Genomic DNA, 24,989 nt, shown 5'->3' with positions numbered 1-24,989 from the left:
TTAATCTAAAAAAAGACCCATCACAGAAACATCGATATCACTCTGAAACAAGATACTGGGAAAATATATAGCCGGAGTAGCTCAAGGAAGTAGTTGTGTTCAATAATAATGTGCAACCATGGTCCTCTTATATCCGTGAGAGTAGTAAATCCAGGAGAATAAAATATTTACAAATACAGAATAGTAAAACATGCTTTCTCTATGCACTCTTTTGCCCTCATTCCAAAAACTTGCATGGCAGGTTAATTGGGGCCTACAAAATTGTCCTTAGGTATGAGTGAGCGTGTGAATGATTGTTTGTCTCTGTGTGACCTGGCAACTAATTCAGGGTGTCCCCTGCCCACTGCTCGAAGTTAGCTGGGATGGCTCCAGCATCCCGCAACCCTAATGGGAAAAAGCAGTGCAGAGAATGGATGTATGTTTTAAAACACACAAAACATACTAATAAGTGTATTCGTTTGAAAGTAAAAACTTTATTAAAGAGCATTAGCAAAGTTATAGCTCTCTTTTTAAGCACTAAATTCTATCTTTTGAATTAAAAACTAAAGTAGTAATATTCAATTGCATGAAATTTAATATTTAGATAACCAAATTGATCAAAATAAAGCATATACAGAAAAATGTATCCGGTTATTTAAATGTTTAAATGTTGGCCATGAGCTCAATGAAAACAATTGTTTTTATGGGGGTACACAGGGACACAGGCTAAAGAATACAGGTAAATGCAATTGGATTGCCTCAAACACTTATTTTTTGAATCAAATAAAATCTGAATGGCCCTTTGCACATATGTCTCTGATTAATGGTAGTAAGGATATACAGCTACAAAGGGTGGAGTCATATGAGGCTTTGGCAAAATCCAGCGGGCCGTTTTATTTTTCTTCTTATGCTTCTCTCAGCCTTGCTGGCAGGATTAAATCCGTTGGCAACCCACCAGCCATAGTTTGATGCCCCATGGTTTTCACCTTTGGGTATATCCAAAGGAGAAAATGTATTATTGTCCTCCTGGCCCGGCCCTCCTGACAAATATTATCGACCCAATGTGGCCCACAAATCAAATATTTGACCACCCCTGTTCTAGTTTTCCTATTTGGGACTCAATTAAAAGATTACCAATTGAAGCAGGAAATAAAACAAAAACATAGAATTTTCCAAAATCATCGCTTTCACAGCAGACAAAATATATTTCTTCACCTCCATCTTAGCATCTTTACTACATTCTGTCACTGTTACCCCCGTTAGTCTGCACAACACAGTCCTTGTCCGAAGGGCTCACGATTTGGGACTCGATTAAAAGATTAACAAGGGAAGCAAGAAAATAAGCACAAAACTTCAATTTCACTAAATCATCCATTTCCCAGCAGAAGCAATACTGTTTTTAACCTCCTTACTCCATTCTGTCACTGCCATCTCCGTTGATCTGCACAACACAGTCCTTTTCCAAAGGGTCCTTGCAGTGCATCGTGTCAAAGGGATTGTTGCTCACCACGTACCTTCCGCAGGCATCCAGACCAAAGGCGGGCAAAAAGCAACGGTCAAATTGGATCTCCTGACGAAGGTAAGAGGTCCTCTTCTGGCAACTGTCCCCTGTCCCCTCCTGCGAAGCTGACAGGAACACCACCAACTCAAAGTAATGGGGCGTAACTTCTCGCAGAGCAGGGTAGAGGGGGCTACGGCGGTCCAAGGGATGGTAAAATGTGAGTGGGAAGACGAAGAAGGGGCAGGGATGCTCGCCCAGATGATCCACGTAAAAGTCCAAGGAGGTTTGGTGCAGGGGCTTGCCGTCGTGCTCCTCGTAAAGTACGGCACTCACCTTCACGTCCACCAGAGGCCGCCGGAGAAGATTTGTGGCTCTCAGCATAAGGCAGGTTTGGCCCTGGTGCTGTCCTACCACACCATGATGGCTGAACTGGATTGCTGTGGCTCGCTTCTGAGGACAAGAGATCTTGGCCACAAATGCACCTGGTAGACAATTGTTAATTTGCAAACAACACTCCGAATGACTCCTTTCAATAAGCAAATAATGCCTTGGTAAAACAAAACATGTTTTGTGAATTCGTTTTGGATGCTTTTTAACAGGCAGGTCAAACTCAGGACACATACTTTTGTTCTTAGGTAGGCCAGATCAGTAAAAAAAAAACCTCGACACCAACTATTTTGCTCTGTGATCAGGGCATACGCTAAATATTATAATAACAGGAAATAAAGGATATTTTCTAAGCATAACCAATGTATTCACACAAAATAAAAATTATTTTCATGCTTGGCATTCAATTTTTTAATAATTTGTTTAAAAGTTTAGTAAAGGCAGCTTTACATCTGGACCAACTCATCACATACAAACATAAGTGGGAGCTATGAATAAAAATATGCTTGCTTCAATTGTTATACTGCTTTGAAATAAACAAAAAAGTAATACAAAATACATTTTTTAGTACATCAGATCAAACTACTGTTCTTGGCCGAATGAAGCTGATAAAATTCTGCACAATATGGCCTTCATCATGAAACCAGGCTGAATTACAGCTCATCTTTAGTGCACTCTAACGGCGTTAGGGAGCATTTGATTTGTATCTATTTAAAAAATCTTAGGTTTTGATAGAAAGAAGCTAGCGATCCGCTTTTATTTTGACATAAGAAATTTAAGGCGGTCCGGATTAAATCATCCAATGGCCCGTATGTTTGACATGCCTGCTCTATAATTTTCAATACAATATCCGATAGATTATGGCAGCAAAAAGGACATCACAGTTCATGCTACGTTAACATCACAGTGTGCTGAGGCATTTCAAGGGTGTGAGTAGTTTTGGGCATGAGAGACCATGGTTTGCAAAAAAAAACAGAAGTTGCCTCAGCAGAACACGTACAACGTACTGTACTTAACTCTGTACTAAATTCAAAGATTCCATCCTGTCTCTGTCTATTATCCACCCGTCATTGTGCTTCCTTGTCTTTCTGCCTCTCTCTCTCCTAAAGGGCAACACTAGATTCTTAAGTACGTACTGCTGCTGTGGTTTATGGAACGATTTCCAACCCTTCAAAATGACAGACTGTCTTAAAATATTCCCGTCAACTTTTAAAGAAAATCTAATTTACAAAATTGTCGATTTGATGTACCCTCTACCAGCATAGAAATATAAAAAAATGTAAATGTTGATACAGTCTTGTTCCACTTAGATTTCTTTACTAAAGTCAGGCTTTAATCTGTTATCATAAACTATCTCTCCTCCTCACGAACAAAATATGAATTTTCGGGTTTGCTTCGGGCTCAGTCCCCTGAATCAAGTTAATCGGTCTGACTTGACCTTTTTATAATCGCGGACGTGGGTCGGGTTGATTTGGATTTTATTTTTAGGAACCGTCTTGCCTCTAGTATGCCACCCCCTTTATTTTATTGTTCCAGAAAAAAACGAGATTTAGAAGTTTATAGCAAAGTAAATAAAAAGTGAAATGCAAATTATATCATAAATCCTTATTGGCCTGGAACGAGGGCTAAATTTTGGCACTAACCATCAAGAAACCATTGCTTTGTTCCCTAGAATCTTATGTGATCACTTAAAAATGTATTCTTTCCCAAACCTACACCTGGGCATTGACAAGCAGAACATTGTCTTGTTACCGGGACATCCAAAAAAGTTGAGGAAATAAGCGTACCTGTGATGAATGCTTCTAGCATGAGTCCCAGCAGCATCTGCACAGCCAGCAGAGCTATGGCGCTCGGGCAATCTCCGCTTGGGAACATGGTGCCGTAACCGATGGTGAGCTGCGTCTCAAGGGAGAACGAGAAGGCGGCAGTGAAACTGGTGATGTGCTTAACGCAGAGCACGTGGCCCTGCGGAGGATGGTCGTGATCCAATACGTCCAGGTCTCCGTTGACGTGGGCCAGTAAGTACCAAAGGCAAGCGAAGAGCAGCCAGTGGGCCACAAATGATGCACAGAAGGCCAAAAGGACCCACCTCCAGCGCAGACCCACCAACTGGCCCCACATGTCATGCAGAGCCAACAGCCAGGCCCGGCTCGACGCTCCCAGCCACGAACCTGAAGGGGGCAGCGTCGGGCGTAGGGTGCAGTGTCCGTCTTTGGTCACAAGACGTTGCCGTTTTGGTGGGGGCAGAAGAAGGGACGAGGACGTCTTGCCGTCTGCGACACTGCTGATGGATTTGCTTGTCATCATCACAGATCCTGCAATCAATTAACTTAAGCTTGGTTCCATTGCGAATCAAGGTGGAAATACACACTGTCTCTCCCCCCAAAAAAACACACAAAAAGAAACAATTCTTCCTTATTGGAAGAATATTTTTACATATTCACTACGTTTCAAAAGTTTTAGAAATATCGGTGTTTTGAAGGAAAAACACCAATCCTCCAGTGTTCTAATAGTACATTATGCTAATTGTGTTAGAGGGCTAACAGAAGATTATAAAATCTTTGTGCTGTGGTGTTAGCACAGCTGAATATTGTTGGACTGATTACAAAAGCTATAAAACGGACCTTCTTTTGGCTTAGTCCAATATCTCAACAGTCTATTCTCGTTCTAAGAAATGAAGGCTATTCCATGCATGAAATTGCCAAAAAACTGAAGGTCTTCTACAATGGTGTGTACTACTCCCTTCAGAGAACAACACAAACAGACTCTGACCAGAGTATAAAGAGAAGTGGGAACCTTCTAAGAGGAAAAGTACATTAGGGTCTTTAGTTTGAGAAATAGACGCCTCATGGGTCCTCAACTAGCAGCTTTGTTAAGTAGCACCCCCAAAGCACTTGCAACAATGTCTACAGTGAATAAGCAACTCCAAGATGCTGGCCTTCAAGGCAGAGTGGCAAAAATGAAGCAAGATACTAGACGAGGAAAAGGAAGAGATTACAGGAAAGAGAAAACTAATTTAGTAAATAAAAGTGTGACTTTTCATGGAATACATAAAATTGTCTGGGTGACCCGAAACCCCTTTGAACGATAATGTAACTTTTCTTATTTTGCCTTCATTTTACATTACCTCTCTAATGAGAAAACAACAATTTTGTTCATCCGTCTTTTCGTATTTTAGCAGAAACGTTTAAAAACAATATTGTGTATTATTTAGCGTCCCCTGTTGGTAAAAGAAATTATTTGAATAATAAGCAAAAACACCTGATATATAATTTGAACATGCATTTTTAAAATACTCGTTGGTCAATATTTATTTATTTATTATATGATATATATATATATATATATATATATATATATATATATATATATATATATATATATATATTATTATTATTTATTTAGGCCTCCTTTGCCCAGAGCTGACCTAGAAACGATTGTTTTCCATCCTGCAGCCTAGGGAACCCCCGATAAACAAAAGCCCGAATGAAAAGGGCAGAAAAATGGTGTGGTTTGGTCACTTTGGGTCTCCGTAGATTGGTATATTCTTGGTACTTTGTGGTGATCATTCTCGGTTACGCTACACAATACAGCGACAGGTGGTCAAATATTACACAGTGCCCCTTTAAATATTCATTTTCCTTTTTTGTTCAAAACAATCCAGATTTTTAGTTATTTGTACAGTTGAAGGAGAATTGGGTTATTCTAGAGCTAAATGTTTTAGGGTTAAGAGTTTGCCTCTTTCTTTGGGTGATGAGTTATGCGTGAAATTTCACGAAGCATTGGTACTTGAAAAAAAATATCAATGATACATTTCTAAAGGAGTATGTTTTTATTACGTTTTAGGCTCAAAGGCGTAGTTATTAATAATGCTCATTCCTGTTAAAACCTTCCAATTTGACACACTTTTGTTACTTGTGTTACATAAGTGCTCTCATACTTGCGCCTCAGGAGGCTGATTACGGCGCTCAGGCGGATAGTTTGAGCCCCCCACCTTAAATGAAAGTTAAAAAGACATTATGTATGGTTTGACCACTAGATGTCAATGTCATGGTATGGGGCTGCATGAGTTCAACTGGAATTAGAGAGTTGAATTTCATGTACTCTGGAATACTAGAGCAGAGAATTATCCCCTCCCTCCAGAAACTGGGTCGCAGGGCAATGTCCACGCCTGACAATGAGCCCAAATAGACTTCTAAGATGACCAAGGCTTTTCTAAAGTGGCTAAGGGTAAAGAAGGTGGACTGGCCAAGCATGTCTCCAGATCTAAACCCAATAGAACATCTTTGAGCTTCCTCAAGCCGAAAGTGGAGAAGCACAAGATCTCCAATATCCCCCAGATCTGTCATGTGGTCATGGAGGAGTAGAATAGCATTCCAGTGGCAATTTGTGAGGCTCTGGTTAAATCCATGACCAGTAGGATAAAAGTGGTTCTGTCAAATGATGGTGGCCATTCAAAATATTGAACTTCAGGAACTTTTACTTTAGGGTGTACTTTTGTTACTCTGGGTTTAGCTACTAATGGCTATATTTTGAGTTTTTTGAAGGGAAAAGTAGATTTACACGCAATATATGCTTTACACAGACTACCTTTGATTGTGACAAAGCCATGTTTATTCAATGATGTCCCATTAAACATTATAATGAAATATCTGCAGAAATGTGAGGGGTGTACTCACTTTTGTGACATACTGTATAAAGGACTCTTCCCATCCCAGGAACCACCTCTTTTACATGTTGCCCTCTAAAGGCCCTACAAGACCCTTAAAACAAGGTCCGACAGTTTCAGAGACAAGGCCATCACCACCCTAAACAGGCACAGAAGACTGAAAATATATACCTCGCAATTTATTTGGACATTTTTGTTTGTGCTAAGTGTTATTGCACTTCTTTTCATTGCGCTATTGTTCTGATGCACTATTCTTTTTTATGGCACTATTATTATTACTTGGGCCAGTCACTAAAAACTACGTTGTAGAAATTTTTGCCTGTTTATCCTGATGATCTTTTCTCTTTTTTTCTCTCTAAAGTCTTCATTACATATTTACTTTGGAGTGTCAAGTCTAATTTGCATACTCAAATCTTGCATACAATGTTTCAGAATGTAGACATCAATGACAATAAAGACATTCAATTCAATTACAAAATAGCCTTGGCAACCCCCAAGTAAATTGAGTTTGAAACCCTTAAGTCCATAGTGTATTAGAGGATTATTTATGGTAACGCATAAAAATTAAAAATCTGCGATGGAATAAATCTGCAATGAGTCAACGACAAAGTCGCAAGGAAAAACACATTTATAATTGGGGTCAGCAATATTGGGAATTTAAGTATCGATCCCTTTAAAGTAAATCCACGTTGTATCATTCGAAACCGTTCTGATACTTTTTTGTTGGAAATTTCGTGATCATTAAATAATTGGCACCTCCCCGTTGAGTTGTTTTATATAGATACTCCCCATCACAAACATTAGAGTTACGAACAACGGTATATATAAAAAAAATATTTCGGAGTGTCGAAAAATACCCAGACATTGCTGTAAGTTAGATTTTGTATAGTACACCTTTTTAGAGGACAGCACTGTAGTGCTTCTTTGCACGGCTACCGGCGTGTGGTGCTATGAGAGCTCACCCAGCATCCACCCCAAATAAGAAATCCGGTTTCCTCTTCCTGTCCCAGTTCGTGTGTAAACATACTTTACAGTATCTCCAGTATGATAAGAACTGAAATTTTTATTGTTTAATATCTCGAGCATCCATTTAATATGGTTGGTGTAAAGTGTCAAAAAGCAGCGAGGGGTTTCATTTGAAATGTAGGTGGAATAAGGAAGATTGATGCGGTTAAGAACATTAAGAAAGGATCGTTTTTTTTCAGCCATTTTCTACCCCGGAGTTGGAAGAAGCCTAACTCTTGAAGCCCATCTTCCAAAGGTAAGTTAAACTTCACTTTATTTATCGTTATAGAGCATATTATTTTATGAAATGTTTATTTTTCAGTACAAAACAATAAAGGTTACTTATACAAGCCTTAAACATACTTATATACACCGTAACCATTCCTATATAAACCTAAACATACTTATACAAAACATACATTCCATACAGAATATAGCACTGAAGCAACCAACAAATTCAACTTACAAACGATCGTCCGGAACGTACAGTATCTCGTTCGAAAGTAGGGGAGTGTCTGTATTTACGATGAACATAGCACAAAGATTTTAGGAACTAAATATGTTTCAATTCTTTTATTGAATAACGACACTTCAAACTTTAACATAAAAATGTAAAGATATTTCAATTACATCTGTTCTACAAGAAAAGCCAAGAGAGTCAAATAATAAAATATAAAGCAGCATTGTAACAAAAATAGAAATAACAATGTCAAAATGTATACCTTCTATTGCACAATATTTTGAAAATAAAGTCAGAAAAAGCAAATATTGTAAACACAATCTGAACACATATAACAGTACAAAAAATTAACTACTTCTATTAGAACTACTGTTTCAGAGCAAAAGTCAAGAGAGTCCAACTAAAAAATCCGCAATGTAACGAACAAGCCCTTTTGGCTCTGTTGCCATAGTTACAACGAATTTACATGTATTGGTTCAAGAACAGTAATACATTTTTGGTTGCAGCACAGTGCTCTCTGTACGGTTGACCTTTTTTACATTTGTTCATGTAAATTTTCCTCTGTAGTCGAATAATTTACCACACGAATGACACCTGAAATTTTTACTTTTCTGAAGTTGAAAAAACGTCCACACCATGCTGCGCTTCCCGTTTGCCTCTGTCATATTAAGGTGGTGATAATGACGCTTTGGTTTGGCTGTCTCTTTTGCCTGACAGGCAAGATGCAGCAGCAGGCTAGGTAGGGAGGTGTGCTAAAAGTGTGCCTGTTAGTCACACATACATGAATAAAATTAGATAGTGGCCGAGGGCGCTGGGTGAGAGAGAGAGAGAGAGAGAGAGAGAGAGAGAGAGAGAGAGAGAGAGAGAGAGAGAGGACTGCGCTATCTACAAAGAGGAATTTGGTGGGGGGTGATGTATCGATCCCAGGACAATAGTATTGTTCTGATCCAAGTAGATGGGGCGAGGAGATGAGGAGGGTGGGGTATGAGTGGTGCGGGAGATTGGGAATAGTGCGTCGAGTTAACTTTGTGTTATTGTTGCTATTCTTATATCAAAACTGTTATTATTAATATCATCACAATTGTTGTGATATCATTGGTATATTTGTTGGGGAAGATGAAGGGATAGGGAATATAAGCATTTTGCTTCTAACTACCCCTTTTCGAACATATTATGTAACGTTATTTTGTTGTTAAATTATTGTTTTTGTTCTGTTTTTATTTTGATGTTTGAATAAAGTTTTCATTCATTCAAGTACTTGCTTAGTGTCAATAATATCGATATTCTGATCCTTTCTTCAAGCCTTACTTAATAACGATCGAGTCTCATTTTGTTTACTGTGCCGATTCTTATTTCTATATACCCTACATTACACTATTGTAATGTTTTTATACTGTAACATGTGTGATTCCTCCCACTGTGCGTACATGAACTTTGACAGCCAGATGTATGTATGGTGCAAAACGCAGAAAGCTGGAGACTTGTCCTCTGCAGAGTTTCTATTTCTATGTCAATATTGTTGCCAGGTGATTAGAGCTGGTCCCAGCTGGAAATCGGGCTGAGGAACACAGCAACATGCAGAGTAGGAATGCGTCTTTCATCTGCAGGATGCTCAAATCTTAGTCCACTGCAGAGCTTGGTCTACGCTGATTTATTTTCTTAGGTAGCTAGTTAGCACATTTAATGAGATTTTACAGGTTTCTTAACAGATTTATGAAAATATCCTTTTTCTAATGCAGGGTACTGGTAACTGATTATAGGTAATGTTGTGAACAAGTGTCAACTTTTAAACCAACCTTCTACTAAATGGTAATAAAGTTAGATAATTCATCCATTTAAGGAAACACCTAAGCTAGGGGTAGGCAAACCATGCCTCACTGGCCACATGTGGCCCGTCAGACTTTTTAATCAAAACCGCGCGAGAAAAAAAGCAAAAATATAAGGATCCATCTATCCATCCTCATCCAGTGGATGTGTCCTGGAGGCATCCTTATTAAATGCCCAAGCCACCTTAGCTTGCTACTCTCAGTGCGGAGGAGCAGCGGCTCTACACTGATTCCTCCTGCATGACTGATCTTTTCACCTTTGTCTCTAATAGAGAGATTAGCCACCCCGTGGAGGAAACTTGTTTCAGCCGCTTGAATCTGGGATCTTGTTTTTTCGGTCATGACCCACAGTTAATGACCATAAGTGAGGGTAGGAACGTCGATCGACCATTAAATCAAGAGCTTTGCCTTTCGACTCAGCTCCTTCACCACAAAGTCTGATACAGGGTCTGCATGACTGCAGACACTGCTCTGATCCGTCTGTCGATCCCCTGTTCCATTCGACATGACCATGATACTCTTAAACTCCTCCACTTGGGGCAGGATCTTATCCCCGACCCGAGAAGGGCGTGCAACCATTTTCAGCTGAGAACCGTGGTCTCTCGAAAATAGAGGTGCTTATCTTCATCTCACTCTCAGCTGCGAATCACTCCAGAAAGAACTGAAAATCACGCCTCGAGGAAGCCAACAGCACCAAATCATCAGCTAAAAACAGAGATGCAATGCTGAGGCTACCAATTCAGACCCCTTCAACGCTATGATTGCGCCTAGAAATTACAGTGTTACCTCTACTTACGAATGTCTCTACATACAACAGTTTTAGGTTACGAAGTACCTGAACAGGAAGATATTGTCTCTAGTTATGAAGGCATTTTCAGGATACAAAGCAAAAAAAATACAGTGCAAACTGCAATTACCTGCTCCTGGAGTTTTCCGAACGTAAACAAACTGGCTGCGTGTATACTAGCATGCTCTTTGTTTCATTGATCGTCACAGGTCAGAGTTCAGAGATCAGAGACGAAACGGAGGAGGAGTCCCAGCAAGATGGCTTAGAGGCGGACGGAGCTATCTAGTCTAGATTAAAGACATTTTAGCACACTTCCACGAAATCTCTGAATTTGTGGCCAGGTATCACCTGGAAAAACTGTTGACAAGGGGGGCTATGGATCATTATGATGTCTGCCTTACGCAGTTACGACAAATTGTCAATAGCCGACAAAAGCAGATGTCACTGGATCAGTTTTTCAAGAAACGCCAAGGAAAAGGGTAAATTATTATTTTCATTATTTCCTTTATTCTTTGTTTTTTTAGATAATGTGCCACTTGTTTCATGATTATTTTGTGGTAATCAAGTTTTAACACGTATTTGTATTGTGCTCTGATGGTCTATCATGATTTATCCCCCATAAAATGATACTGTAGTATTGCAGGGCTAGGAACGGATTAGCGCATTTACGTTCATAATGAGTCTCTACTTACAAAGTATTCTGATTGGGAAGACTTCCAGAACAAATTAAATAGGTTAATAGAGGTACCACTGTATGTCCGTAAAAGTTGTGAACAGAATCGGTGACAAAGAGCAGCAAGTCGAACTCCTACTGCCAGCAATGACACCTGTCATATAGGGACCAAAGAGCCCTGAAAAGACAGTACGCTATCCCATACCCCCAAAGCACAGTTCATGGGGGCTTCCTAGGGAACACGGTCAAAGGCCTTTTCCATGTCCACAAGACACATGTAGAATGGATGGGCAAATTCCCATGCACCCACAAGGACCTTGCAGAGGGTGTGAGCTGGTCAACTGTTCAGTGGTACAGATAAAAAATAGACTGGTCCTCCAGGTTTCAAGAGTGGACTTTGTGACGAATTTCATCCACCCCTGGGGCCTTCCCACTGAGGACTTCAACCCAAGTGATATAAACTCCCTCGTACTGCTGGGGGACTTAAACTCTCCTGTGGACAATGACAGTAGTGAGACCTGGAGGGTGTTATTGTGATAAACCCCTATGTACAAGCGCTGAGCCGTAGAGCAACTAATATGCCCACATTGGCTCTGCATCTCTTACCGCGGGGAACTTCAGAGTAAATAGAGTCCAACTGCTTTCGAGAGGACTGGAATCAGAGCACAAATTGTGTGATGAAGGGAGTGAAACTAAATGTAGTTGGCTTCTTCCACTCAAAAAGTTGACATTCTATGTCCCAAAAGCAATTTTTTGTAGCAGGGAAACAGCAGGCAAGGTCCCCTTTTTTGGCTGCCAACCCACTCTCTGCAGGTGATAAGCCCATCGGAAGGGGGACCCACATCGTCCCTTCAGGCTGAGCCAAGCCAGACACTGTAAGCGTACCTAACAGGCGCTCACTAGCGTTTCCCACCTCCAGGCTTGGCTCCAGAGGGTGGCCCCAGAAACTCGTCCAAAATTCCCATTTGTCATAAATGATTTAATAACTGCGATTTGTCTGGCCCCTCACCTAGAACCTGTTTGTCATGGCTGATCCCACCAGAGGCTTTTATTCCCAGACAACATTGCTCCTAGGATTCTTTATACAAACAAACCCCTCCACCAGAGTAAGGTGAAACTCACGGAGGAGACCCTATTGATGATAAGCGGTGCATAAAATGGATGAAAATGTAAGAATAATATGTATAATAGTAAAGTAAAGTACAACAAAGAAAACATTGTCGTTTTGGTTTAACTCTTGTCCACACTGTGTAATTACAAGTGTTTCAAAAGCAATTTGATTCAATGATTTAAATTAAAGAATGTTAAATAAAATATAACATATACATGTGGAAGAAACCATATCAACTCATAGATGCAAAAGAGAAGAAACCAGTGGGGCACGTAGGATGCACAGAAGGAGAAGGTAAAGCTTCAGGATCTTTTTTCCTCGTATATTGACGATGTATCGGATTTGAGACTATTGACGGATAAATTGAATATCAAATCAATCCTTTTTTATCCTTAGCCCCTCTGCCAAATTCTTTACCCCAATGTGGCCCTTGACTGTAAGAGTCTGCTCTTCCCTGGCCAATGCCATCCCTTCATTTACACAGACCACAAAACCTTAAAGTAACATATGAAACTTGCGGCCTAACTTTCTCCCTGACGTGCATACGCACATCTAAGCTAAATTTACAACCATAAAATACAATACTGAAATCAGGGGGTCAGCGTATATGCACATAATTGGTTGTGTGTCACCAGTAGCGAATGGTAGGCAGAGAGTGGAGAGTAGACGCATCTGATACAGGTATAGATAACCACAGGAAATTAATGAGACATAAGTGAGCTGAAAGTTGGTCTTTGAATTTGTAAAAATAATTTTGAAATACACCTAATAATAGAGAAGGAGGTCTTCAAGTGGTTCGAAGCCCCGAGACAAAATGGAGTGTTGGCTAAGAGTTTGCTTGAAAGCTCTCGAGATTGCACAAAGCAAGAAATATAATAAGGTTCACCCCCTCCACAGGTTGCTGTACACATTTTCTTCTATTTATATTGTTATTCGGCCAATTTAAAGCGGTTTTAGGGGGACAGCCTCCATGCGAGTACATATGGTAAGTCATAACTAAATCATTACTTTCGGATTAAAGCGCTACATTGAGGTGGCAGTAATCTGGGGATAACAGAATTATTTTTTAAATTAAGTAACGAGTAACTGTGTCTAATAACTGTAAAGCACTTAATTATTGTTTTCTTCTTTTTTTCTACGCTATAACTTGACAATCGGTATTTTGGTTGTTCAACATTTCTACTGGATCCTGTGGTTCCTTTTTTCCCCCCAACCAATCTGAAGCACGCATGCGTCCAAAGTCACACTTTCGTTCTCCTCAGTCCTCTCCCTTGTCCTCGCAAATAAAATATGTAAATTCTGTTTTTTCTGGGCACGGGCCCTCAAATTATGTTCATTTGTCGGGCTCGGTCAGCTCCTTCACCACAACGTCTGATACGGGCAGGGCCTGCCCCAATACCAGCGGGTCGGGTCGGGCTGGAATCTTTGGGACTAATCTTACTTCTACTTTTTATTAATTCTTCTATTTTACTCTGTAATGCAAGGGGGGGAGAGTAAAAGTCTAGTTTACTCTGTAATGCAGGGGGGAGGGGGTTGTCAAAGTCAAATTCAAACATTTGATGAGAAGCCCAGGGCTGGACTGATCTATTGTTGAAATGAAAGAGGCTGCTGATGCTAGTTGCTCATGATGTTTTTTTCGCAGCTAGCAACTCTTTAAGCAATGCTAGACAATATAATAACTAAAAGTTAACTGCAAAAGCTTAATATGTGCTCAGGTCAGGCTGAAAGAAAAATAAAAATGATACTTAAAATAAAAGAAAAACACTTATGTGCCCTGCTTTAATTTTTAATTTTCCAATGTTTAACTTGAGCAACGCTAGATGCCAATCCTAATTGCTAATGTTAATATATCTGGTGACAGGGCCTGTGATGTCAGCTGCTCTAGCAAAAGCTAGTTGCAAATGCTGTGCTTGTTGCAGCTAGTGACCTAAAGCAAAGAAACCAAACATAGCTGGTAAAGCTAAAGATGTTATCACTACTTAAAACAATTATTTTTAAATTGTACTAAGTACGTTCATTTTTAGTTTTCCATTTTTTAAAATCGAGAAGATTGATACTACAAGTCACTATTATTTAGCACCATAAGTAGCTGAAAGTTTCAATTTTTTTATAGCAAAAATGGGATAAATTGATTTCTAACTTACTTACGAAAATTTGTTTTTTGGCAGACAATGTTGTCCTACTTTACAATTGTTTTTGAACAAAATTAACCACAAGATGAACACATTAACAACAATGATGATAACAGACGTCAAAGTTCTATTTTTAATGTAGTGCTATCGACGGATTTATGCGTCATTCTTTCATTTTCTGCATAGTAGTAGTTCACTGGGATAGCAGTGAATGAGTTAAATGCCACAAAAAACTTGCAGGAATAAACTAGTTAGCTTGCAGCTAACATCCTTAACTACCAAGTTAACTACTTAAATGGAAAACAGAAGATTGGCATCCAAATCAGTCTATGGCACTGACCTGAAAATTTATTTTTGATGTTTGTAACATTTCCTGAATATTAAAATTGAGGAAGAAATGTAAAAGATACATTTGAATTACTTAATTCTAGTATGGGTTATCAAACAATAGCCACTAAACAGTTCATTGTGGCATTTAAGTAAGTTACTTACAAGCTAACGAGTTAATTGTGGCATTAACTGTCAGCCCAATTAACTCTTTGCCAGGCTAATTCAGTGGAAAGCGACGGGATGATGTCTAAATCCGTCAGTGGCGACAATTTAAAATGCATTATAAACCTCTGCGAATGAGTTAAGTAAAATGTATGTAAATCAATGATCCACGACAAGCAATTGTTGAGCTAAAATAATTAATTTCATTGATGAAATTTGAATAAAAAGCAACCACATCTGTCCTTATACAGTATTTGATGAACACCTTGTTGCTGTAATATTTTAAATTGGTGAAATAAAGTTGGTTTCATGGTTTGGACTGTCTAGAATTCTACGAGTGATTGAATTGGTATATCTGCTCATTTTGAGTATGCGTATTTTCTTTGCCTTTTTTAAGTGTTTTTTTTATTTATAAAAATGAGAACAATATTCACACTACAATTGAGCAAAAAGAGTTAATAAGGCAGAAGGTTGTTTTTTTTCTTATTTCATTGTTTATCTTAAAATAAACGCTAAAATGTAAAATAATGTATTTCCAATGTGAAAGAGTAATCTCCCAGTAGAACAAGAACATTTCACTTGAAATAAATACGATTATTACACTCAATTGAATAAATTTTTCTTACTGGACTTTTTGTATTCGTGTAAACACGACCCTAGCAAAATGTTTGTCCCACGCTTAGAGATATCCAACTCATTTACTACCAATGAGGACGATAGACGTCAAAGATGACTTTTAAATTCAATGCTGTTGACAACTATAAACTGCAGTGGAGAATGAGTTAAACGGATAGATTAACTCCATCTCTGCCATTGATGGTAATACTATAAATGTCAAAGATACGTTTTAAATCCAAGGCAATTCACATCTCTATACATCAAAGATCGATTTGGGCCATTGTACAATTAAAAAAAGATTCATTGACTCAGTAATTAACTCATTCATTGCCAATGACAACCATATACATGTACATCACAGATCCAACAGCTTGTGTTGAATAAGTCAATAGGTCAGATGATTAACTTGTGAGTTAAAAGGTTGGCATATTAATCAGATATCCATTTTAAGTGATATGCTGTTGGCAGTAATAGACGTCAATACTTCATTTTCCAATTAGGTAGGCTGGTAATGAATTATAAATGACTATAATTTGTGGCTAATAAATCACAAATGATCTCCAAATGGCTACTTTGCTAAACTGTTTCTAACACTGTAAGTTAATACATTGGTGAACCGAGATATGCACTGCACAAACCATCGACAGATTGAGTATCTAAAAGTTGGAACACCAAAGTGAAAATAATGTCTTATTCAGCTGTTTACTGAGAATAATAAATAGTGACGCATTAACCATAGTTCTACATTGGTACTGATGTTTAGAGTCATGTGACTATTTTTTCCCCAAATAGAGTGAACTAATCACATCAAATCTGATTGTCCTGATTGAGAGTTGATTTTGCACACTCACCTCAATCTGCGTTCAGGGTTATGGGGGCGAGGGGCCTCTGACCTTGTCACTTTGGAGCTGTTCTGAGGTGTGCTTGGTTAGAAAAGCAGAGAAAACCTTTTTGCAATGCTGAAAATAGTAGTTCCTTTGGCAGGACAGCGTAAGAAAATCCCAGGCGAGGTCTGTGTCACCAATGAGGGTTTTGTTTTCTCCTTTTTGGGGGGGCTATGCAGACGTAGTGAGTAGGACACAACTCTGGCCGGACGATTTGCGACTTCCAGCTCTGGGCCTAGGATGATTCGATTGGTCACATTACTCTGCATGGAGCCTATTAGCGTTCCCGTAAGACAGACGGTAGAGGAAGGGGGAGTGTAAGGGGGGGAAAATAACACCATGTCACAGTTCATTCAAAAAGCAGCTTGTTGCAACTTGGTGCCCCGCAGATAATGCTTTGAAAAAAATGAGAATGTCTCTGCATACAAGAGGGATGCTCAAACTACAGCCTGCACGTCACAAATACAAAATAAAGGCGGATCCAAAAAGTCTTTGGCAAATTTTGACATTAAATATCTCGGGAACTATAAAGGATATAAAACATATCTGGTAAAAATCAGATAGCTTGTAGTCCCAATTTTGATATACTGTAGAATTGTTAAAAAAGGTCGAATGTGAGTTCATTGGTGACATGGCACACACTCAAGCCGAGAGTCATATTCTCGTCCCAGCATTGCATTGCCTTATCTGGTTGAGTGAAAACCACCAATGGGTCAGGAAGAAAATAGATCAATAGCCTTACGAAAAACGTTATTTAATTAGCTCTAAAATGGAACAACTTTGTCTTATTGCCATTCTTAGATAAGGAGATATTGGGACTTCAAATGTGCTAAAGACTTCTGGAACACGCTGTAAAATGATAATATTCATAAAAGGATGGGAATAAAGTACTAAGGTTATCCCTTGCTGTAAGACTATTGCCGTTTACTTTTTGCTGTTTCATCATGCATAGTGTTCCTCGGCAGACAACACACACTAAATGCTATCACGGGGGCAGGTTGTCAAGGGCTCTGTTTTGTTTTGTGGGTGTGACTGTGTGTGCAACAGTCACAGAACAGCGCGGGCACACAAGTCAATAGATACACTCGAAACAAACTGTAAAGTATGGCGACAGCTAGTGTTTTAGAGGCTGGTTAAATTGAAAGAAATCCATCAATTAAATCAGACCCTTAGGAAAGTCAGAATCGTGCAAAGAAATACTGATCACCAGCAGGTGCTCCGTGGATTGTTATCCAGTCCGAGAAGAGACGGAGGGGGTGTTCGGTGAGAAATAAATAGCAGGGCCGCAGGTATGGCCTCCTGCTACAGCTACATAAAAGCAACCCCCATTATCTCATCGAAGGCAGCTCCTTTACCCATGAAACTGATGACTTGAGAGAAACCGCTAAATTCATGGCCATGGTATTTTTGTCATCGCCGAGACCTGGCTCAATTTGTGGATTCCAGATGCTAGCATGCAGCTAGCCGGCCGCTTTCTACATAGCTCTCTTACACTGAAAGGGGAAGCCCTCCAATTTTGATGAACTATTCTATAATGACAATAAAGACCATTCATTCAACTGCAATTGTGCGTGTACGCTCATGTATATTACATGTTACTTACATCAAATAAATAAATGTTTCTACTTTATTTCTACTATAGCAGGACTTTTTTGGAACGCAACCCCTGCGACAACTAAGGAATTACTGAAAAAATATGTTGATTTGGTGCCACCCCGAGTGTCCCAACATTCAAGCAGCTGGCTACATTTTTCTTTTATTGCTATTTTATTATTATTTTTATTGTCTTCAAAATAGTTATCAAACGTAAGGAAAAAAACATCAGCGTCTGAGCCTGACAAATTGCATTTCGAGTTTTTCATTGCATTTGATCAAATTTAGGGGACATCCTTTTCTTACTTTGCTTTAATTCTGTTTGAAAATCAGTTTGACCAAATATCAGCACACTTTTATCGTAATTTCAGTGTTTACGTTTGCCCCGTTCATTTCGTTGTTCCTGTATGTTCCTCCCAACGCGCTGTTTTCCGTTCGTTACTGGTGACACACAACTAAATATGTGCATATAAGCTGACGCAATGATTTCATTGTTTGATTTTATCGTTCTATATTCGGCTTAAATGCAAGTACATACAGTAGAAAGTATATCTCCATGAGGAGAAGTTCAGCGTCCTCCTACCTTGTTCTTGAAATGGTACCACCGTAACTGTATTTAGTTGTTTTTGTAGGTATGTATAAACCAACTACTCAGAGGCCATGATGACAGATTAAGGGTTGTATGCAATATCGTGAGCGAAGAAGGAACAGTCAGCAATCAGAGGACATTCTAACTGATTATCCATTTTTAATCAGTCGTCGATTAATGCACCATTTTCTTCTAACGACAGTTGACTTACAAAATGTTATTAATAACAAATTTCAGTACTTGTTACTGAGAAAACTAATCACGCTTCGAGAACGAGGTAAAAATTGGGATTAAAGAATATGATGGTGTATTCATATCTGTGCATAATGATAAAAGTGCAAATGAAGTAGCGCTATTGTGCATACCTTAACCCACATCCTCTGCAATCCATGAATCAGCGTTCTGATTTTGCATAGATTCCTCAATGATGAAGTGTGTTGGTCTGGTTTTTCAGAGCAACCTCCGCAAGTGATAGTGACACAGTTCGTTACGGTCTGACCCCAAAACAGTTCACGCATTAACCACGGGGCTTTTTTGCCACATGACAGTCGGGATAATGTCAACGTTGCTTTTTGACCCTTGAGCAGAAGGAACAGTATCGACGGTACATTGCGCTATACACACTTACATTAATATTTTATAGGAATGCGGTTTTGTAAAATCACTCACATTGAGCTCTGGGGCACATGGACCTGAAAGCTAAAATCGCATTCAACACCGAGTATGACATGTTGAGGCCCTCCAAAAACAACACAACAGAGTGGACAGCTGTGCAAGCAGCTCTGCTAGGCTAGTGAGCCACAGGGGTGCTAATGCAAACCAATCACACTCTCATAAGGTTGGTACTCTTCATGTTTACCAAATTAGCATGCTGCAAAACACATGTCAAAATTTTAGGTGCTATTTAAGGATGCACAAAAACTATTTTACTATGGTTGACAGTTTTTATTTGTATCCATTTATTATACCATTTGTATGCGTGTCCTCATGTTTGTTTATCTTTACCTATGATAGTAGCATTGGAGAGGCTAGAGCAGGGACGTAAAACTCTGGCTCTGGGGCCAGGTCAAGATTTTCTGTTCTCAGGTGGGCCGGATCAGTAAAAGAATGTGAACTCCAAATTTGCAGTGTTGTTTTTCAATACAACACTTTATTATTCAGCCTACATTAGTAACCTATCCTACATATTATAGAATCATCCAATGGGCTGCGTCCGACTCGCCAGCCATATGTTTGACATACTGGGCTGGAGATTGACTTTATCCATTAATTTTACTTACTTTGCTTGTCAAGGGTAACTACCATGACTTTAAATATCCAATTTTTGGGAGGGGGCACAACAATATTTCCCGTTTTTTTCCTGCTTTTTTTCTTGGTTTTCCTAGCTTTTTACTTCTTTGTATGGGTTTTTTTCTTTTCTTTAAATTTTTGTTCTCTATTTTCCCATTTTTTTCTTATTGTGTTTGTTTTTTCCTAGCTTTTTATCATTTTTTTATTCTTTATTATGCTTTTCCCTTTGTCTCTTTTATGTGTGTATTTTGTAATCTTTTCCTTCTTTTTCATCATAGTCTCTTTGTGGTTGCTGCTGTATTCTTTCCCCTTTTAAGTCATTATGTGCATAATGTTACCAAGTAATCGGTAATATACGGATTATAGCGACAAAACAATCTGAAGAGTCGCCTAGGAGGCGAAAGAGCCGGCTGGGTTTAGTCAGCAGAGCAGAAAGAGCCGCTTCTCTAAAAAGAGACGGAATTCCCATTACTACGACAAAAGGATATGCCCAGAGGGAATGCTCACTCTGTGGGGACTGACGCACAAACTGTGTGCTGTAGGGGGCAGGAGGTCCATGCTAGTGTCCACTGACATACACAGTATTATATGAATGGGATATCTCATCGGTGCCTGGACTGCCCTCATTGCTACATCCACTTTTCTTTGGGTGCACTAAATCTATGCCTTATCAGCATGATTGGGTTGAAATGTTTTAAATTGACAGCTTAATTTATTTGGCTTGGTGCTGTCCGCTGCCAACATTTTTAAGCGCAGGAAGCTTAAAAATCCATTGTCACGGCGAAGTGCAACGTACGTTTCTTCAAACTTCCTCGTCTTAGCTTTTAGAAGACTTTGTTTGTCTATCAACCACGCCGTCTCTCTTTGCATGTCCCCTCATCTGGCTTAAATATATTTTCATGGGGTCAGTTGACGGTCTGCTCCACTTCGTGTCTACACTTTATACTCAATGCTTATACTCTGTGCTATATGAACAGTGTGGAGACTAAGTGTAAACAAAACCCTCTGCCAATGAGAATGCCACTGCGCCCTTGTGGAAGTGCAATTGACCTTATTCTGGGAAAGCTGAATAAAAAAGTTCCAGAAGTCAGCGCCCCCTTGACAGAGCCTCGCGCCCACCCATAGGGGGCAGCCCTACTAATTGAGACCCAATGCAGTAGTGTTATAGACCAGATGTGGGGAACTATTTGGAGTCTGGGGTCGTATTGATTTAATAAAACTTGGCAGAGTACCAATTCTAGAGACCTATCCAATTATTTTTCATTTATTAATAAATATAGATTCAGCCATCTACAGTGTATTTCTGTAGACAGTTAATAAAAATGCATATTTTTTTGCAAAACAAAAAATAAACCTGGATTAAGAAAATGACATTCAACATAAATATGACCGCAGTAGAATCTATCGGTGAAGTAAGTTGCAATATTGGAAAAAAAAGAAAAAAAAGACTTATTACTGAATAGACAAAAATACTCTTTCCAAAATATTTCGACAGATATTCTATAAAAATACCACTTCTGAAATATAACAAAAATACGACAAAATCCAACTACACTCATTCTGCAAAAATACGACAGACATACTACAAGAATTCTACTATGAAAACATACTACAAAGATACCACCAAAATACTGCTAATTAAAACTACAGTATTACATACCTGTCAACCTGTACAGTTTTACCATACAAAGTATGTTTTTTTATGCATTTTAAGACGAGTACGACGTACAAGGAAATCTGTACGGAAAAACGCAAATTTGTCAATCGCATGCGTCTGCCGCCTGGGGGTTTCCCATCATGCATCATTCCGGAAAGATATATATATATATATATATATATATATATATATATATATATATATGGTGTACGATTATTTTGTATTTTGTACAGGAAAATACGACAGCTTGTACGGGCATGGAGCCGTTGGGGTTGACAGGTATGGTATTACTGTACTACAAAACTAAAAATCAAATTTAGAGCTTAAGACAGGGGCCTAATATATTATTTTGTTTTAATTGTGGGCGTTTTCATTTGATGAAACAAATCTATTTAAAAAAAATATAAAGATTTCGACACCGTAGATAACTGCATAAGCTTATGCGAGCTAAGTGGCTGCTTAGGACCCGGCGACCAGTAAGAGGCCCCCAAATTCCGCAAAATTGTACATTTGTTGTTAGTTAATTTAAAGCGCAAATGATGAAGAAAGTTGTGTTTGTGGTAAATAATTGGTTAATTTTGTCACTTTTGTTACTTTGAAATGGCCTGAGACTTTTAGTATCCCACTTTGTACAAAATCTCTTTGAATATTTAGTTAAAATCAACCCCAGGCTGCTATTGTGGTTGAATTTTGTACCATTTAAGGTTAAAAGATGCCTGACTTCCCTTTGATGCTTTATGTATTGACTCCTGTGTGGCCAGTAGGGAAAGTTTTGTACCGGGACCCAGGTTGATGGGCTAGCAGCAGCAGTACAAACATGTTACAGCGTTCAAATCTAAGCTCATTTTATTCTCCAGACAAGTTGCAAACACATCCTTCACTCATTCCGCCGCACTTGACACTCAGAAAGAGGCGACGCGATATGCAAAGAAATACAATAAATCACTGGATGACCTGCACAGAGAATTCAGTCGCTGGTTCTCTGATTTTGAAAACATTGATGAGTCACTTCAGCTCATGTTTTGTCCCTTCTCACAAGACCCTGAAACAGTACCACATGAGGTGCAATTGGAACTGATCGATCTTCAGTCTGACGCCACCTTGAAGGAAAAGTTCAACACTCTTAAATTTAACGATCTTTTATGCTTCACTGAACGAAGCCACATTTCTAAACCTACGGAGGACGGCACAGAAGATGTTGGCCTTGTTTGGCTCGACCTATGTATGTGAGCAGACATTCAGTGTTATGAACAAAGTCCGTCACAGATCAACACCTCGGATCTATCCTGAGAATTGCCAAAACAAAACTTACTCCAGACTTTGATGCACTGACAAAACCGGGAGATCAACAACACTGTTCCCACTGAAACTGATGGTGAGTTTTCCTGCCGTGTTTATTCAACTGAAATGTTATTAAATTAATCATTAATAGGTCAAATCCTGTATGCAATTTATATAACACTCAATCCATCTGTTCTTCGCTCGGCCCCTCTGTCAAATTTTAGAACTCATTGTGGCCCTCGAGTCAAGAAGTTTACCCACCCCTGGGCTAGCTCCAGCTGGTGTTACACATATGTTTTATATGTTTTTTTTTTGTCGTTGTTTACCTCATCTGCAAAATAGATGATAAATATCAGTATCACACGACACCTTCCAAAACAATCCCGCTTATGTTATTTGGTATCAAAATATACAAACTAACATCACAGTACACTCTTAAGCCAGTCCAGCATAACATAGCATACCTCACCCAATGCCCTATTTGTTGCTTATGCTAACGGATAACTCACTCTTACTATTTCAGTTTTTGTAAAGTTTACAGACATCACAAACAATCTTTACACACATATTTTCACATATTATCATTCTAACAGTAAGTGTGTTACCAGTATAAACATCTCACCTGCAAAATAGATGATAAATGACAAGTCTCACACGAAACAATTTAATTGTAGGCAATAAAGTTCATTTAATGAGGAAGTCTCACTAAATCACGTGAGGTCCCGTGAGACTTGGTCCAAGCACCCTTTTCTGAACTGTGAGACTTTGCCATCTAGTGGTGATATACTGGTACTTCTCTTACCCTTTCTGCTATACAAAAATCAATACCCTGAAAAATAATAATAAACTTCCCCTATCAGTGAAATACGGAGTACACAACATAAATCCCAAAATATAACAATTTAACTAGTCAGCAACCCTTCTTACGCCACAGTTTCTCATTTTGCCAAATATTAATTTGAAATATTTTTTCTTCATATTTGCAAATCTTTTGTTTGCTTCTGTTGCCTTGTTCATAATCTAACTTCAAAAGAAACATCTCACATATAGTATTTTAAGTGTATTCGTAATGGCAGAGAAGAAGAGGTGTGGGCAAACTGCAGCCCGCGGGCCACATGCAGGCTTTTGAATCCGGCCCAGGTTAAAATATAATGACAATAGTAAAGTGCTACGGAAAAAAGGTTTTTGTGCCAAATTTGTCCCCATTTTCCCTTTGTGTGAGTACATCGAAAAACGACATAAATACAACAAAAATACTGCAAAATAATAATATAGTGCTTAAAAACAGGAACCTCATATAATATTTTGCTTTCATTCTGAAAAGAGAAATATAGTTCATAAATACGACAAAAATGCTACTACAGTAATACTGTATGATAAAATATTACTACAGAAATATTACCCCAGAAAAACTACATACATTCTACAAATATTCAACTCAAATACTGCTTTGGAAATACTTCAAAAATACCTGTACATAATAGTACAATACAAAACACTACTAAAGAAATATTACCACAGAAATACTACAATAGAAGTAGTACAACAGATATACTGCACAAATACAACTACAGCAATACTAAAAATCCACTATGGAAATAATACAAAATGTAACAGAAATACTACAAAAATACTCAAATCATAAAAGTACTTTAATACTACAAACCTTCTACAAAAAATGATATGGATGAACAACAAAAAATACATCCAAATAAATAAATAATTATAATAAACATAAATACGACAGAAATATTTAAAAAATGTATAGTATAGATACTACAAAAATGTACTAAAGATAAAACTACAATAATACTATAAAAAAACTACAGAACTTCAACAAAAATGTGACTGCAGAAATACTAAAAAAAAACAAAAAACAAAAAAAACCTAAAGTCAGTGTCTGAAACTTGTGACAAAAAGTTACCGGACATCAGGGCAGACAACTCTGAATAGTTGCCTGCCCCATTTTTCACAACTTGAAACACAATAAGACAACTAATCGCAAAAAAAAAAAAAACATTGTTGCAAATTATTAAGGATTGATAATCAGAATAT

The 24,989-nt window shown here is 38.5% G+C and overlaps 1 protein-coding gene across 2 annotated transcripts; it reads right to left on the bottom strand.

Annotated features, from left to right (window-relative positions):
* Positions 1 to 453: 453 nt before the first annotated feature.
* Positions 454 to 23,640, bottom strand: kcnj13 (potassium inwardly rectifying channel subfamily J member 13). Of its 2 annotated transcripts, XM_088346382.1 has the most exons (4): positions 23,557 to 23,640; positions 16,492 to 16,759; positions 3,655 to 4,182; positions 454 to 1,962 (listed from the first exon to the last, which is right to left on the bottom strand). In XM_088346382.1, the coding sequence occupies exons 3-4, from the start codon at positions 4,172 to 4,174 to the stop codon at positions 1,388 to 1,390; spliced, it is 1,095 nt and encodes a 364-aa protein (XP_088202508.1). In that variant the 5' UTR covers positions 4,175 to 4,182; positions 16,492 to 16,759; positions 23,557 to 23,640; the 3' UTR covers positions 454 to 1,387. The 2 variants fall into 2 exon arrangements, with proteins under 2 accessions (XP_088202508.1, XP_088202509.1); XM_088346383.1 differs by lacking the exon at positions 16,492 to 16,759 and having other exon boundaries at positions 23,557 to 23,610.
* Between the last annotated feature and the right edge of the window lie 1,349 nt (positions 23,641 to 24,989).

Source organism: Urocampus carinirostris, chromosome 10, assembly GCF_059441175.1.
Source record: "Urocampus carinirostris isolate Australia breed hairy pipefish chromosome 10, RoL_Ucar_1.0, whole genome shotgun sequence".
In the NCBI taxonomy this organism is placed as follows: domain Eukaryota; kingdom Metazoa; phylum Chordata; class Actinopteri; order Syngnathiformes; family Syngnathidae; genus Urocampus; species Urocampus carinirostris.
The sequence above is the reverse complement of the archived record's forward strand: the minus strand, read 5'-3'. Positions and strand labels throughout refer to the sequence as shown.

Coding starts and splice junctions, on each gene's coding strand:
- kcnj13 (XM_088346382.1), bottom strand. CDS start 4,174: ATGATGACAAGCAAATCCATCAGCAGTGTCGCAGACGGCAAGACGTCC. Junction 1,963..3,654: donor GCTAGAAGCATTCATCACAG/GTACGCTTATTT, acceptor ATTGTCTACCAG/GTGCATTTGTGGCCAAGATC.